The sequence below is a fragment of the Phocoena phocoena genome, chromosome 1, assembly GCF_963924675.1.
Source record: "Phocoena phocoena chromosome 1, mPhoPho1.1, whole genome shotgun sequence".
NCBI classification, from domain to species: Eukaryota; Metazoa; Chordata; class Mammalia; order Artiodactyla; family Phocoenidae; genus Phocoena; species Phocoena phocoena.
Window position 1 is genome coordinate 53,486,224 of NC_089219.1, and position 17,005 is coordinate 53,503,228.

The 17,005-nt window shown below is 36.0% G+C and overlaps 2 protein-coding genes across 8 annotated transcripts in view; one reads left to right on the top strand and one right to left on the bottom strand.

Annotated features, from left to right (window-relative positions):
* Positions 1 to 351: 351 nt before the first annotated feature.
* USP1 (ubiquitin specific peptidase 1) lies at positions 352 to 11,301 on the top strand. Its single transcript, XM_065886267.1, has 9 exons — positions 352 to 586; positions 2,679 to 2,917; positions 4,175 to 4,295; positions 4,847 to 4,951; positions 5,500 to 5,660; positions 6,901 to 7,580; positions 8,237 to 8,407; positions 9,323 to 9,524; positions 10,510 to 11,301. Exons 2-9 carry the CDS (start codon positions 2,748 to 2,750, stop codon positions 11,243 to 11,245), a joined length of 2,346 nt encoding a protein of 781 aa, XP_065742339.1. The 5' UTR covers positions 352 to 586; positions 2,679 to 2,747; the 3' UTR covers positions 11,246 to 11,301.
* A 2,907-nt stretch (positions 11,302 to 14,208) lies between these two features.
* DOCK7 (dedicator of cytokinesis 7) overlaps positions 14,209 to 17,005 on the bottom strand; it is a 216,361-nt gene continuing 213,564 nt past the window's right edge. For 6 of the 7 annotated variants that reach the window (XM_065872822.1, XM_065872816.1, XM_065872810.1 and 3 more), the window contains one exon: positions 14,629 to 14,671. In XM_065872822.1, coding sequence (XP_065728894.1) covers positions 14,629 to 14,671 — 43 coding nt within the window. Of the gene's footprint in view, positions 14,672 to 17,005 lie in introns of all 7 variants that reach the window. The other variant, XM_065872784.1, reaches the window with a different exon arrangement.

Below are 17,005 nucleotides of genomic sequence, written 5' to 3' on the forward strand. Positions count from 1 at the left end.
GCGCTGTTTGAAACTGCAGAATCCGTTACCAGCTTGGGGCAACTACCGTTCCGGCTGGTTCCGGAGGCCGTGCGTGCCAGGAGGGCTAGTGGCGGTCGTGAGGTGGCTCTAGCCTTTCGCGTCTCTGCAGCCTGGAGACTAGAACCGGCACTTTCGTAGGACGCCACCTCCAATCGCAGCGCTGGCGCGGGCGGAGGCTAAAACACAAGGGTCCTGAGACTGAGGAAAACGCGCCAAGTTCCCGTCGGCGGTGGAGTGAGGAAGACCCCAGCGGTTCGGGTGCCGGGCGAGCGGAGCCGCTTCTGGCCCTCCTTGCCGTCCCGGGACGGGGACGGGGGCGGGCGCGGTTGGGCGCCGCTTCGGGGATGTAGTCGGTGCCGGCGCCAGGCAGGACCGAGCGGCAGCCCGGGTTCCCGCTCTTGAGAGCGAATGGTCACTCCCCTGCGGGGAGGGCGATCCGGCCAGCTTTTCCGTGGGTCGCGGGCCCCCGCAGGCTCGGGGCAAGGGCTCACCTGTCGTACCCGCCCTCAGCCCGGTTAGACTCGTCGGCGTCACCGCCGCGGACCTCGCTCTGGGCCATGACCAGGTAAGGAGGGCCCGTGGAGGAGGGGCCGGTGCCTGGGCGCCGCGGCAAGTTCGGCAGGAGTCCGAGGGGGCCGCGGGGAGGACCCCGGCTCCCTTGGTGCTGCGCCCCCGCCCAGCTGCCAGCCAAGCCGTCCGCGCAGCGGGCGGCGCCCCCTCCCGCCGCCGCTGGGGACTCAAGGCAGGTGCGGGCTGGGAGTAAATAGGCCAACTCCGCGAGCTGTGGTTCTGCTTAAAGACGCCGCCCGCCGGGCCGGTGCCGCGTTTGACGGACACGGGCATCATCACCGTCCCGTTATCTTCTTTCTTTTCCGTTCGTAGAGTTTGCGGGATAAGGAGAAGAAATGTTTGCGCTCACGTTGTTCTGTGTCAGTGATTGCTAAATTTTACCGAGCAGTTTAACTTACTTTTTCTACAAGTATTTAGAACGGCACGTGTCTTAAACCTTTGTCGAGGATGTTATTCTTGTTTTACATTTTCCGTGAAAAGTTGGGATTGAGTCGTCCCATCTTACAGAGGAAGAAACTTGAAACTAATGAGACTTAGTGTTCACACTGTCATTTGTCAAGAACATTTAATGTTCTATTGTTTTTTCTGCGAAACTTGATTTATAGTTACGGGAGAAACATTTTTGATGTAACAACCCCCAATGATAAGGACAGCCAGGAGCAAGAAATGGTATAGCAGAAGATACGGCACCTGGTAAAATGTTATATTCTAGGTAACGTTAATGTTTAATCATTGCTTTGAGGAGCCCGGAGGGGTGGTTTATTGATTAGGATTGATAATGTTATTTCAGCTGCTTGGTCATTGTTTTTTTTTTTATATTTATTTAAGTCCGGTTACTCTGTTAGAGAATCCAGTTTCCATCATTTATTAGAATTGGCTCCGAAGGAAAAACCTTTTACAAAAATCGCTAATGCCTAGAGATCCCTGACACTTCAGTGCAGGCTGGTTTATCATTCGTGATAGCATTTCATCAGTAGCATTAGTGGCCAGGAGAGTAAATTGAGTTGGAGGGGGGATGGGGAGATTGGTCGGCTTTCTAGTTATTCCTGAGTTGTCTCAAAAAGGTGGTTTCACTTCCGTGTCTGTCAGTGTTGTGAATTCCCAGTTCAGAGGCAGCCAGGTTTTCGCTTATGCTTAAGGATGAAATTTAGTTCGTCCTGTTAGTCTCTACCTATATTATATTTTAAAGTCATTGCTGAGTTTTTGGACTCTTAGGTGATTTTCTGCTAATACTCGAGTCAGATAGTAATGTCTTCCTAATGAAAAATAGGACTAAAGTGTAAAATAACTACCACAAATAGAGCCATTTTTTTTTTAGTCCAAAAGTTTTATTTTAAAACAGGGAAGAAAGTTTGCACAAGGCAAACTTTTCTTCTTTCCTACTTTAAAGCAGTATCTTTAAAAATTCTGTAAAGTTTGGAAAGTCAGTATATTTTGGTTTCTAGTGCATAAGAATTTGATATACACAAAGTGCAGCAATTTTTTACACCATTATCCCAACTTTGTGTATAGTTTATTACTTTTCACACAAGTTTTTAGGTGCAAACTTAACACTAGATCTAGGCCTTTCCTTGTATACAGATTATACTTTAAATAGACTTTATTTTGTATAACTAGAAAAGACCTTGGAAGGAGAACTCAGTCACTTCTAGCACTCCTTGGATTTCCCATTCATCCCTGTTTCCCACCGTGTACTTCAGAATTAGAGATGATAGTTGCTCAGTGTTTCCTGAATGAACTAATAATAAAGTTTTTACCCCTTGATGATACTACTTTACCATTACTACTACTACTACCAGTAAAATGGGGTCTACTACTAAAATGGGGTATTTTGTGATGTGACCCTTAATCTAATAGGCTAGTAAAAGTTCAGTGTCTTTTTTTTTGTTGTTTGAGAAAGTTCAGGACAAATGGCAACTCCTTCATATAAGCAATAAAACATTGACTGCTTGTTATTGGCAGGCATTAGATTTTCAAATACAAAGTTCTAATTAATACCATTCCTTGGTAAATTTTTTTTCAGAAATGATGATTTTATTGCCTACAGCCGATAACTGAAAACTAATAATCTTTTCTCTGATTAACAGATATGATTGGTGATTACAAGGTCCCTGTATAAATTAATTCTTGTCAACTCCTTGGGATTTGAAGAGAAAATGCCCGGTGTCATACCTAGTGAAAGTAATGGGCTTTCAAGAGGTAGTCCATCAAAAAAAAACAGACTTTCCTTGAAGTTTTTTCAGAAAAAGGAAACCAAGAGAGCCTTGGATTTCACAGATTCTCAAGAAAATGAAGAAAAAACTTCTGAATATAGAGGATCTGAAATGTATGTTATTTTCAGTATATTTCTGTACTTTTTAAGATTCCGCATCAGTGAAAAAGCAGTGAACTTGGATTGATATCTGCAGTCATTCTGACCTGATAGTCCATAGCGGGAGATAAAAAAGCACACATTAGGGAGACAAGTCTAGCAGTGTGTAATAGTAGAAACAGGATAAAACTGGTGGTCCCCCACAGGGATCACATCACAGTTCACATTATAACTCATTTAAATCGTGCTCAGCCGATTAGGCTAACTTCGAGAAATACTAATTGACTAAAATTATTTTTCAATTTCAATTTGATTTTAGTGCAACACACTTTATGTAAGGGTAAAGAAATTCATGGGGGACAGTTACCTGACATAAACTTAGTCTTTGTAGTCATACCTAGTATATGAATTCTCAAACCTGTTGGTGTACAATTGCAAATTATATTTAAAATAAACTTAAAAATAAGAAATGCTTTTGATACAAATAAATCCTTCAGTGACTGAAAAGAAATCAGAACAAAATGGAATGCTTTACTCCACCAATAGTTGCTCTAGTTGGAGTCTATACTTGCTCTGTATTCAGCACATAGGCACTCTGCTATATGACTAATGTAGATTTGCTCCCCTGTATAATTTCCTAATATTTACCAATAATCAGTTTAGGAGATTGTGTGAGAACCTTTTGCTTACCAGTATTCATGCCTATAAATACCTTGAGGTATTAGAGTTATAGCTAGCAGCTGTAAAATAAATAAAAATGCTGTGAGGACTGTTTGTTAAACTGAGGTAAAAGAGTTATAAACTTGAACAATTCATGTTTAAGTGAGGAGCAGCTGTGTAAGTATCTTCATAGACTCTGTTTCCTCTTAATCTTTTGTGAACAGAATCTGACTTAGATAGTGCAGCCTCTCCCAAATATTGTCATATTCAGGTTATTCCCAGGTTTCTATTCAGAGTTAAACTACTTGATTAAAATGTCCTGTTGGCTTAACAAATCATAGTACCAATTCTGCAACTTTCTGCTCTGTAAAATGGGATTAACAGTCCTTTAATGGAATTGTTTTGAAGCTTGTTGAGTGTAATATTTTTAAAGTGCTTGTAAAACTTTTATTCTGGGTGTATAGCAGTTTTTGCCCCTGTACAGATTAATTGTCTTAAAATGCTATCTGAATAAAATCCATATACTTTTCGGATCATACAACTTTTGGGAAAAGACTAAATCTAGGGAAGTAATATTTCCACTTATCCCTTTCTCTTCTTTGTACTTAATAGTGATCAAGTTGTTCCTGCAGCACAGTCCTCACCTGTCAACTGTGAGAAGAGAGAAAACTTGTTACCGTTTGTGGGACTGAATAATCTCGGCAATACTTGTTATCTTAATAGTATACTTCAGGTAAGTTGACAATTTTTCTATGTAATAAAACTTTGGTAGGCAAAGAATGATGTAACACTTAATATTTTCTGAGAATTCAGGTTATTGGAGGATTTCAGTTGTCCATAATACTGTCTTTGTCTTTGTAAACAAACCAGAATGGAGTAAAATAATCATGATTCTAAATTGCACATTACAAATTTCCGTTGAGGTAAGAGAAAATGATATATTAAATAAAATTGGGATAGCAAAATTGAGTAGATGTTGATTAAATTGAAGATACCAAACTTTTAGTTTTTCTGTCCGATTCCTGATTCTATGGTGATATGTATTGTAACCCTTGGAACTATATCTGTTTTGTGTTGTATCTGGTCAGGCTCAGTGCTTTGTTGCACTGAGGGAAGATAGCAGGCTACTGTAATGAAATAGAGAACAATTTTTGACACACATCTTAACCTCAGAATTTTAAGTAGTGCACATATGAATATACTCTACAAAAAGCATGATAGTGTTTTAATGATTTTAGGTATATTGTTTGTTCAGTAAATACTCAAGACAATCTCACTTTATAGGTATTATATTTTTGTCCTGGTTTTAAATCTGGAGTGAAGCACTTATTTAATATTATTTCAAGGAAGAAAGAAGCCCTAAAAGATGAAGCCAGTCCAAAAGATAAGGTAAAAAATAAAATTAATGGAAATTCACTTGCTTAGAAATGAAAAAGTAATAAATACAGAGAGGATTTGGGAGGAGAATGACAAAGATTATTTCTCGTAACAAATTACATCTGAGAATTAAATTTCTCATTGGCAATTATTTTTCATTCTTGTGGGTTAAGTAGCTAACTTGATTACCCCCTTTTATAGTGTTTTCTCCAGTCCTCTAATTTACTGTTTACCAGTAAACATTGTCACACACACCACTGTCACAACATATCGTACTCTTTTACCCCATTATTTATCTGCTGTTTTCAAGTTGACTCACTTTTACTATTTAAATAAATTTAAAGAAACCTTCGACTTACGTAATTAGAAAACCATTATAACCCACGTAATAGAAAGTAACCAAAAATATGCTTAAAATTTTTTTAAGTTTATTTTGTATACCTCCAGAAAATTAGTGTTAGAAATTAGATTTAGAAAAGCTAGTGTTGTCTAGTGAGAGAAAGAAGGGGGAAGGTACTTAATTTGTTCAAAAATTAAAATGTTTTTGTGTTTCTTGACAGGGAAGTTGCAAAGAAGATTCTTCAGCAAGTTATGAACTAATATGCAGCTTACAGTCCTTGATCATTTCAGTCGAACAGCTTCAGGCTAGTTTTCTCTTAAATCCAGAGAAATATACTGATGAACTTGCTACTCAGCCAAGGCGACTACTTAACACACTCAGGTATAGTCTATTATATAATTTTAGGATTCCAGTTTAGCTCATTCTCTCTTTGGAGGAGAGTGACATGTGAACAAATGCGGGGAATAAAGGGCAAGGAAAATAGACACTACAGATCTACAGTCCTTAATATCCCAGAGGCTCCAAAGACTGGAAATTTTTTCTCACAGTTGGTACTAAATTCATTAAATCTGTATTTGTGTGAGGCTGTTTATAGCCTTTATTCATATTTATCTGCAATGTGAATATTCATACCCTTTTCTGTAGAAGTAGTAATGTGTGTAATTATGGGATACTGCCCCTATTATGTTGGTGATACATATTTTACCTATGTGCCAGATTCTTTTTTAATCTGAAAATTCCTGAATTACCAAACACATTTGGTCCTAAGGATTTCAGATAGGAATTATAGGTCTATATTCAAAATATGTTATATAAAAGAACTGTAAATTCCAAGTATTCTATTTTTGTTGTATGTACTTAGAAGAGAAATATTAGTTAACTGGATTAGATTTCTTTGTAGTATTATCTTAAAAAATGAAACTTTATCCTATATACAGAATAGCCTTATCCAAAATACTACAGGGTTTAAGTCTTTAAAAAATTACTTAATCGTTTAGGTTAGGAGTAGACCTAGATGTCACACATTGCCATACATTTGTTAAGAGGCAGTGTAGCGTGGTGTCCAGGAGCAGGTTTGAATCCTGACTTCTGCATCTCTGTGACCTTGAGCAAGTTATCTGTAAATAGTGGTGATATGGTACTTACCTCATAAGGTTATTGTGAGAATTATACAAATAATATAAAAAGTATTTTGAGGGAATTCCCTGGTAGTCCACCAGTGGTTAAGACTCTGTGCTTTCACTGCTGAGGGCTGGGCTTCGATCCCTGGTCGGAGAAGTAAGATCCCACATGCCATGTGGCAAGGCCAAAAAAAAAATTATATATATATGGCATTTTGCATAAAGCATGGTACACAGTAAATACTGTATACGTATTAGCTATTAACAATAATATTTAGAATATCAGAGTATTTATGATAATGAAAATCAGGTTAAGTTTGTTTTTAGTTACACGTTTAGGTAAGGAGTTTCAAATTAGTAGCTGAATTAAATGTTTTTGGACTTTCAAATAATTTATGATATCCCCATAAATGAATTCATTTCTGTATGGAGAGGTGGATTTTGTTCTGGTATTATATCTTCAAAACTGGAATAGATGAAATGGAAATTTTTATTTATAGGGAACTCAACCCTATGTATGAAGGATATCTACAGCATGATGCACAGGAAGTACTACAGTGTATTTTGGGAAACATTCAAGAAACATGCCAACTCCTAAAAAAAGAAGTAAAAAATGTGGCAGAGTTATCTACTAAGGTAGAAGAAAAACATGAGAAAGAGGAAATGAGTGGTAATAACAGCATGGAGATGGACAGTATGAGGCATTGTGAAGACTACAAAGAAAAATTGCCAAAAGTAAATGGGAAAAGAAAAAGTGACACTGAATTTGGTAACATGAAGAAAAAAGTTAAAGTCTCTAAGGAACACCAGTCTTTGGAAGAAAACCAGAGACAAACCAGATCAAAAAGAAAAGCTACAGTTGATTCATTAGATATTCCTGCTAAAATAATCCCCAAGTACATTTCTGAAAATGAGAGTGCAAGACCCTCACAAAAGAAATCAAGAGTTAAAATAAACTGGTTAAAGTCTGCAGCCAAGCAACCCAGCATTATTTCTAAATTCTGTAGTCTGGGTAAAATAACAACAAACCAAGAATCCAAAGGACAATCTAAAGAAAATGAATATGATCTTGAAGAGGACTTGGGGAAGTATGAGAATGATAATACAGCTAATGGTTGTGGACTTGAATCTCCAGGGAATAATGTTATGCCTGCTAATGAAGTTAAGCCCATAAACAAAGGTCAGTATAATTTATTCTTGGACATTGATAGGTAGGATTAACAGCTGCAGAATTGAATTTTCTCTTCTTAGATCCATATACAGTATACTATCTGGCTAAAGTTTTAAGAGAAATTTAACACAATGTGAACTGGCGTTTCAAGCACTACACTTACATGTATTTTTTGTGTGTATAAATCTCACTAATTTTAAGGTAATAGTAATTTATGTTTATAAACTAGGAGAGTTCATCTTAATGGCAAGAGAATATTTTACCCCTTTATATATACAGTATTTGACATAAACTCATGAAAAATTGCATTTGCTAAGTAGTTATACCATACTGGATTTCTGTTTAGGTTCACACAGATCTCAGGGAAAATTTGTAGAACTTACATGACTAAATTTCATCCTTTGGGGTATCTTTAGGAAGGGAGTTAAGAAGACACACATGTGTTGAAACTGTCTTTTTTTAGAGATAACAGTAATTAATATTCAAAATTATCTTTACAGGGAGTTTATATTTCATGAATAAGTCACCTCTTAATGCCAATAAACAAGTTTGAGATATGAAAATCAGCCTTTTAGCCATGATATACTTTAAATGGAATAATGGTTATTTGGGCTGTACTGAAAAATTCGTCTGTATAGATTTGTGTTTTCCTTTTTTTGTTTTAGGTGCAGAGCAAATTGGTTTTGAGCTAGTGGAGAAATTATTTCAAGGTCAGCTGGTATTAAGGACTCGTTGCTTAGAATGTGAAAGTTTAACAGAAAGAAGAGAAGATTTTCAAGACATCAGTGTACCAGTGCAAGAAGATGAGCTTTCCAAAGTAGAGGAGAGTTCTGAAAGTAAGCAAAATTGGAGGCTTGCATGGACTATGGAATAATTAGAGTTTTCCTCAACAAAACACAGTCTAATAAGTAGCTTGTATAGTTATTAAGAAAAAACTTTTATGTCTTTGGTATAATAAAATCTTTCTGCCTGTATAGCTACACTTGTCAGTAGTTATTAGCATTTGGAAAATTCTGGCATCGTTATTTTTTTACTTTTAATTTTTTTTGCGGTACGTGGGCCTCTCACTGTTGTGGCCTCTCCCTTTGCGGAGCACAGGCTCCGGACACGCAGGCTCAGCGGCCATGGCTCACGGGCCCAGCCGCTCCGTGGCATGTGGGATCCTCCTGGACTGGAGCACGAACCCGTGTCCCCTGCATCGGCAGGCGGACTCTGAACCACTGCACCACGAGGGAAGCCCTGGCATCTTTATTTTGATGTGTAGAGTATGTTATAATGGGAAAATGGAATGCTTTACCAAGTTAATTTTTGGGTACCTGAATCTCAGAGCTACTGAGGATATTTTTGTTAACACCATATTTGAGCCAGTGTTTTTTCTTGTATAAACCACAAAAAGTGTAGTAATGCCATGGGAAGTGATCATGAGACTGGTTTACTTGTTCAGATAATGTAAATTGACTATTAAATATAAAGTCTTTCTCACATGGAGTCAGAGGGTAGGGCTTATATTGATTTTGCTGTCCCTGACCTCAATATTTTTTGGCTGACCAGATATAAATATTTAGAGGTATGTGCACTGTCGATGAACTTACAAGTTTGTGAAACTAAAAAAGAGAAATCTCTTTAGTTATTATTTGGGGAGGATTAGTCAATTAAAATTGTATGCTAATTCTGAACATAAAAATTTGTGGCTTAAGTTTTTAATTTCTGAGAGATTTTTCATTTGTGAGTGACAGGATTCTCTTGTGTAGTTTCTCCAGAGCCAAAAACAGAAATGAAGACCCTGAGATGGGCAATTTCACAGTTTGCTTCAGTGGAGAGGATTGTAGGAGAAGATAAATATTTCTGTGAAAATTGCCATCATTATACTGAAGCTGAACGAAGTCTTTTGTTTGACAAAATGCCTGAAGTTATAACTATTCATTTGAAGTGCTTTGCTGCTAGTGGCTTGGAGTGAGTATTCTAAAGTTTTGTTCAAAATGCTACGATAGTAAGGAAACAGTACAATAGTGTAATAGAAACTACTGAAATGAAGTAATTTACAAATATTGCCTTAGAAAAGTTTATTGTTTTATTAAGTTTCCCTGTAAAAACGCATCAAGTTTAAATCCTTCTGGTATGAATGCATATGATTTGTTCACACATTTTTCATTTTCATTCCTTATTTGATTATTTTAATTAATTGATTAAAGCAGGAACCAAATTTCATACATACATCAACATTTTTTTGAGGTGAGCAAAAAAGCAAAATTATTTTAGTTTTAAGGTAAGTAAGCCAGGAAATAAAACCTAGTCTGAACCATTTGAGAGATTCTTCTGTAGTTGAAAATTTAAATATCTGAAAGCAATAATAAGTATTAAAATGCCAGTTACATTTTAGATAGTCTGACTTTTTCTGACATGTATACATGTCATTGTAGATTTTATTCCTTTCTGTATTAATCAGTTGTTTGAAATTACCACGAGAGCTTACCAGTAGCTCTCCACACATTTTCTTATGCCAGAAGATGACAGGGTCCTTTCTTTCAATGGCTTTTTCCTTTGCTACAGTACAATTTTATTTTTTGTCCCCAAATCTTGGTTGTAGAGACAGACTTCACATTAAAATGACTTAGTATAAAGGAAAAGGATTTTGAAGATCAGTGTTTTTTTTAATGCCATTTATTTTCTTATTGCACAAAATTAGGAAAATAAAGAAAATTAAGGGGGGAAGTGCCATATATCCTTCACAGAAGCACCTGAATATTAGTACTTATTTCAGTATTCTTTGTGTAAGTATTATACAAAATTGGGGTCTTGTTTTTTACTTTGTGTTTTATTCATATGAGCAGTAAATATTAAGGGTTCATTCAGACTTACTTGGTTTCACATTGGGGGTAAAACTGAATATATATGAAGTGGAATCCCAGAAAACCTTTTTTTTTCCCCCCTTCCAAAGGTTTGATTGTTATGGTGGTGGACTTTCCAAGATCAACACTCCTTTACTGACACCTCTTAAACTGTCACTAGAAGAATGGAGCACAAAGCCAACCAACGACAGCTATGGATTATTTGCAGTTGTGATGCATAGTGGCATTACAATTAGTAGTGGGCATTATACTGCTTCTGTTAAAGTCACTGACCTTAACAGTTTAGAACTAGATAAGGAAAATTTTGTGATCGACCAAATGTGTGAAATAGGTAAGCCAGAACCATTGAATGAGGAGGAAGCAAGGGGTGTGGTCGAAAACTATGACGATGAAGAAGTGTCGATTAGAGTCAGTGGAAATACCCAGCCAAGTAAAGTTTTGAACAAAAAAAATGTAGAAGCTATTGGACTTCTTGGAGGACAAAAGAGTAAAGCAGATTATGAGTTATACAACAAAGCATCTAATCCTGATAAAGTTGCCAGTACAGCATTTGCTGAAAATAGAAATTCTGAGACTAACAATACTAATGGGACCCATGAATCTGATAGAAACAAGGAATCCAATGACCAAACAGGCATTAACATGAGTGGTTTTGAAAACAAAATTTCATATGTAGTGCAAAGCTTAAAGGAGTATGAGGGGAAGTGGTTGCTTTTTGATGATTCTGAAGTGAAAGTTACTGAAGAGAAGGACTTTTTAAATTCTCTTTCCCCTTCTACATCTCCTACATCTACTCCTTACTTGCTATTTTATAAGAAATTATAGAGTGAGTGTATTTTCCTTGTGTATATATTAAACAGACCTGGACAAACGTCGGTAAATTGATTACATCAAAAAGTCTTTAGCTTATCTTTTGAAGCTATTGGATATTATTGGTTTCTCTGGGTTTTTATATAAATAGTAAAATTTGAGTTATTGAAATCCATGTTAATTTTTAGAATTCATTTTCCTTAGTGGAGACTAGTGATTCATGCATTAGCTTCTGGGAACAAACTTGTATAGGTTCTTAACTGAATTATTCAAAATGGAAGCATTTAAACACTTTGAATTTATACCTATCTTTTGTGTTTGCTTTTTCAAATAAAGTGCTTGTATTTGTATCTCCATATTTTGGAGTACTTATCATCTACATGATGTTTATAGGTTCTGTGGTTTTTCAGCTAAGAAGCAGAATCTCATTTCAGTACATTTAGTTTTGTAAGTCATAAAGCCAGGTCTTGGATGGGCTGTATTAGAGGCATGTGTATGTATTCACAATAGTGCACATTTTGTGCCTTCAATCACTTTGAAAAGCGTCTCAGAAAACCTGGAGTCAGTCCTCTTCTATCTTCACAAGAATTTTATATGTATTTATGAAAATGATTCTGTACCCTAGTAAATCTTTTTCAGTGTGGACTAATTTGTATCTCTTCATAGTCATACTCTGCACGATCTGTATATAATGCGTCGAACTTAGAGGTGTGACCTTAAATTTAACTTTTTTAAAAAAACCAGGAGGTCAATAAAATTTAAACTGCTTAACAACTGTGTATGCAAATGCTTGAGGATTTTTTTACTTGCATATTTTTTACCATAAATATAGCTGGATTCTCTTAAAAAAAAGTGTGTGTATATACACATACTATACACACATATTATATATATACATAGAAGAGAATAAACATGCATAATTACCTTTAATAATACTTTCTGACATTTGGAGGTGAAGAAATTGTATTTCAAATAGGAGAAATTGTGCTTAGTCCATCTAAATTGTCATACCTAGATACCCTTTAGACATATAACTATGGAATCCAAAACTGGAGAACTTAAGGTGAGGCTTTGGGCACACAAAAAACTTGGTCATATTTTCACTTTAAATATATTAAATTGGTAAATGATCGATTATGACTTGTTAAAGGACATTCTTGATATTAAGAATATGAAATATAATTCCAAAGAATAGATAACTCTTCGAATAATACTGTTATACACTACTTTAACAAATAAGAAAGAGTACCTGTCAACTAATAAACTACACAGTTAATGTCTTACACATTCTTTCACAAGATGGTGTGATGTAAAAAGTCACAGTCCTTGCCACTTTCTATGTTCAGGATCACTAATGGAACTTTTAAAAAGGAACAGCCCTGAACACTAACCATAAGCAGCTGAGGGAGTAGGAGTCACTAACAGAACTTTTAAAATGAAACAGCCTTCAACACTACTCATAAGCTTCTGATGGAGTAGTTCTAGGATAGAACTAGGGCTTCTGTAACACTCAAGAGACAGCCCAGAACTACACTAGTTAAGAACTAGTGTAGATTTCTGATATGAGAAAGTTTGTTTTAAGAAAATTGAAGAACATGGTAAGTTAGGAAGGAAATGTTACACCAGTGTTTTAAGAGAGGAATCTTCTGATTTCACGTCAGACAATTAATTAGTCTGATAATTAAATCGTAATTATATAAATCTTAAAGTTCTTGATATTGTCCCTGAGATAGGTGACAATCCAAACTCTTACACAGGTGTAACTTTATGAGAAATTACCTAGGAATTACTTAATATTCTTCCCCCCACCCCCACCCTAAAGAGGGAGAGAGTATGTAAATAAGTTACCTTTTCTTTTCTGTTTGCTTTAAAGAGTTTCCGTTCTTGACTCTGCCTTTCCTTACTGACCATCTGGATCCTCTGTTCCCAAATATATATTTTTGAGGTTATGCTTTTCTGACTCCTAGTTCACCTGTTGTGGTCGACCTGTAGACTCACAAACTTTCTGTGATTCGGTCTTTGAATTGATGTAGATAAGAGGAATCTGAGATAATACTGCCTGTTGTAAAGGTAGGCTGGAGCGGGGAATATCAGCCGTCACATCTACGCTCTCAGGAGAATGAAGGTACCATATTCGATCAGTTCTTAAGTGATTCATGTAAGTGATCAGTAGATCAAAGGGATAGATTACAAGTGATACCTTTCTATAAGATACAATACTGCACAAAGAAAAAAATGTTCAAACACTTCCGGAAATGATTAATATGCACTTCTTGGAAAAACTTGCCAAATAATTGAAATATATGTTGGAAAAAAACCTGCATTAGTCTTTCATATCATAAAGTTACAATTTTAAATTAGCTCTTAATTAACAGCTAATTTTACCTTTTATACATACACTTTGTAAAATCTATACAAGTATCAAAAAATAACTATACCTTATTCAGCTGGTAGATTAAAATCAAACACCAGCTCTCTGTTATTTTTATGGGGATGTAAGGTAAGTTTAAAGCAGATTTCTAATTTACCAGTTTAGGACACTAAAAACTGATGAAGTGACTGTCTTGTTTAATTTAAAACAGGAATCATTCATTTTAGTTGCTACGGGTCTGCTTATACTACTATCATTACTATAATGTTGAGAGTCAAACCACTGTCACCGGTATTAGCTATCCCAGTATGTAATCGTTATTTATAGACAGAAGTTATCACGTAAAGTTTCTTCTGCAATTCTAAATCCCTTTTTTGTGTGCCTAAATGGAAAATACCTTAGAAACCAGTTTTAAGACTTTACAAACCAGTTATCAATAATTTATTTCCACCCATTAATTTATTCATTTATTTAATTTTGGGGCTATTATCTGGGTCCATAAAGTGTCAATTATGATTTTCATTTTGCTATTTTTGGAACTGTTTCTTGAATCAACTAACTTATTCTCCGCTTTTGTCAGTAAAAAAATTTTTTTTAGTCTCAGTAAAATTAGTGTAAACATTCACATATTTAATAGTACCTTTAAAATAAGAATTACTACATTTAAAATGGTTCCAAAACGAATCTATAAATGGTAATATAAATTAAAAAATACAAACTTAAAGTAAATAAATTTAACATTAGCTATGGTATAAATAATGGTAAATGTAAGTGTACCTTTGAGTCATTAAAATGTCTTAAAAAAGATAACAGCATATTACCAGAACATTAGAAACCACAGCCATGATTCTCAAACTTCAGCGATCGCCATTTGATATTGTTTGGCCACTGCATTCTTCCATGAGTAAATTAATACTATAATTTCCAGAATTAAGTCCCAAGTCTTTTTCAAAAGTTCTTAAATTCTTTTCACACTCAATGTTGAATACATGGCTTTTTTCAAATGAATAAAACAAGTGCATTTATATTAGAGATCCATTTTGCGCAGGCTCATTCGACTGAAGGAATCCCTGGAGAGAAAATGAAAGGATATAGTTATAAGTAAACAATTTTTATATAATCCTGTAAAATATGTTTACATGCTTTCTTTCTGCCAATTATCTCAAAGTTTTGCCACCAAAAGCTTATTGACTTTAAAACTTTTTGCCACCAAAGCTCTTTTAACACTTCAAGTTACATGCTTATCCTACACACTCTGCCTTATATATTCTAACTTGTAGAGTTCTCTATAGATTAGAAGTATATTATAGTAACCACTCTATCAAAGTCCATTGATCATTTATTCATTTGTCCAAAAGATATATTAGGTATTATGATTAAACAAGAACTAAGGGATAATGGGAGAGATTTAAGGAAAAGATTTACTTGGGGTTATTAAAAGGCAAAATGCAAGTGTTTTACTTAAAATATTAAATTCTAAGTCTTAAATCAGTGGTTCTCAATTTTTGGGGATTTAGGTCCTTTATACACTCTTAAAAATTGAGGACCCCCCAAGGAAGCTTTTGTTTATGGATTATATATTGATATTTACCATATTAGAAATTAAAACTAAGAACATTTTAAATTATTTTATAAAATAACCCGTTACATGTTACTGTAAACAGCACTGTTTATTAAAAGTAATTTGCAACAGTTTTAGAAGAGTGGCAGTGGCAGTCTTACATATTTAACATCTGGCTTAAAAAGCCTAGATTCTTTTTTTTTTTTTTTTGGTACGCGGGCCTCTCCCGTTGCAGAGCACAGGCTCCAGACGCGCAGGCTCAGCGGCCATGGCTCACGGGCCCAGCCGCTCCGCAGCATGTGGGATCTTCCCGGACCGGGGCATGAACCCGTGTCCCCTGCATCGGCAGGCAGACTCTCAACCACTGCGCCACCAGGGAAGCCCCTAGATTCTTAATATCTGCTTCTGCATTCAATCTTTTACATGGCACGTAGTCTCTAGGAAAGTCCACTGTACTCTCATGAGAGAATGAGCATGAAAAAAATATTTGGCATTAATATGAAAATTTGTTTTGACTCAGGAACCTCCTGAAAAGGTCCGAGGGACCCGTTGCATGGGTCTCAGATTATACCGTGAGAACCACCATCTTAAAACCTCCTAAGCTTTCTGCAAAATAATATTCCAGATTTTGTAAATCAGCAAAATAAAAAGTTCAAGTTCTACAGGGATTTTATTTTCTAAGTGCTGAAGAAATTAAGAGTGAAGAGGATAATTCTTCAATACTTCTTAATGTATTTTCCTTTTTCCTTAAGCTGGTTTGTTTTGCTTATCTTTCCTGCCATTAACGTTAATAGTCTCTTAAGGTTTCCAATCTCCAGGAAAGGAGAGGACAGGTACAAAGAGATCATGTTCAGCTTTGAATCTTGAAGCTTGGTTTTTTCTTGGAAAATAGCAGTCTTAAAAGAGTGTTCATCAAGAAAAAGGATTTTCTAAATTCCGAAAAACTGCCTGCAAATATTAAGAACTAAAGCTTGGAGGAATAACCATCAGAGAGGAAGGCAAAACTCAGGGTAATGGTGTAATGGAGAGCTTCCTTCAGATAGGAACAATATTGTCCATTGAAAGGAGCTGGAGAGATTTGATGGAAGTGAGACTACCATTAGGAGACTTCCTGACTACTTCAAGGACCCAGCACCCCATCCCAGGACCTCTGACCAATGACTGTAAGACTGGTGGAGGTGGGTAGAGCAGCAATAAGTAAGAAATTCCAAAAAGATTGAAAGGGAAGCCCAAAGTGGAGGGAACTAGTGTTGCTTCCCATCAAGAATTTCAAGAGGAAACCACCCAGGGTGTCTTGCATCACTGTAAGGATGGTGGAAGCAAAATATAATATATTCTGCCAGAGAAAGGATCTAAAACAGGCCTCCTCGTCTCCTGTTCCTGTAGATGGTCTGTAGGGGACAAGACATACAGCAGGCACTTGGTATACATTTTCAGAGGCCTAGAAGTACACAAATATTAGATCACTGAAGAACAGGGAATATTCTCATTTGATCAAATAGCCAGTTAAACTTTCTTCTGTAGTATATTATACTTTGCATTTACATTCCATTTATATAAGCAACTTCAAGGACCTTCCAAATATTAATTGATCAGGTAAGTAAAATTTAATAGCTTCACTGCCATAATTCAAAGAAAAGGGTGGTAAAATATTGGTGCCACAACAATTCAATAGATGTATGTACATTTGGATTTCAAAATGCAAAGAAGGCAGTTTACTTTTAGCAGTTAACATGCCCTGTCTGGAATTCAGGGGTTAAAAGGATAAGCACTGTCCTTGGAACTTCACATGCCATTTAATTTCCACAACCACCTCTTCAAGGTATTATTTTACAGAGGAGAA

Bases quoted from the DNA above. Each gene is read 5' to 3' on its own strand.
- USP1 (XM_065886267.1), top strand. From the start codon at position 2,748: ATGCCCGGTGTCATACCTAGTGAAAGTAATGGGCTTTCAAGAGGTAGT. The intron at 4,296-4,846 runs GTAAGTTGACAA...CTCACTTTATAG, and splicing joins ATCTTAATAGTATACTTCAG to GTATTATATTTTTGTCCTGG. The intron at 7,581-8,236 runs GTCAGTATAATT...TTTTTGTTTTAG, and splicing joins AGTTAAGCCCATAAACAAAG to GTGCAGAGCAAATTGGTTTT.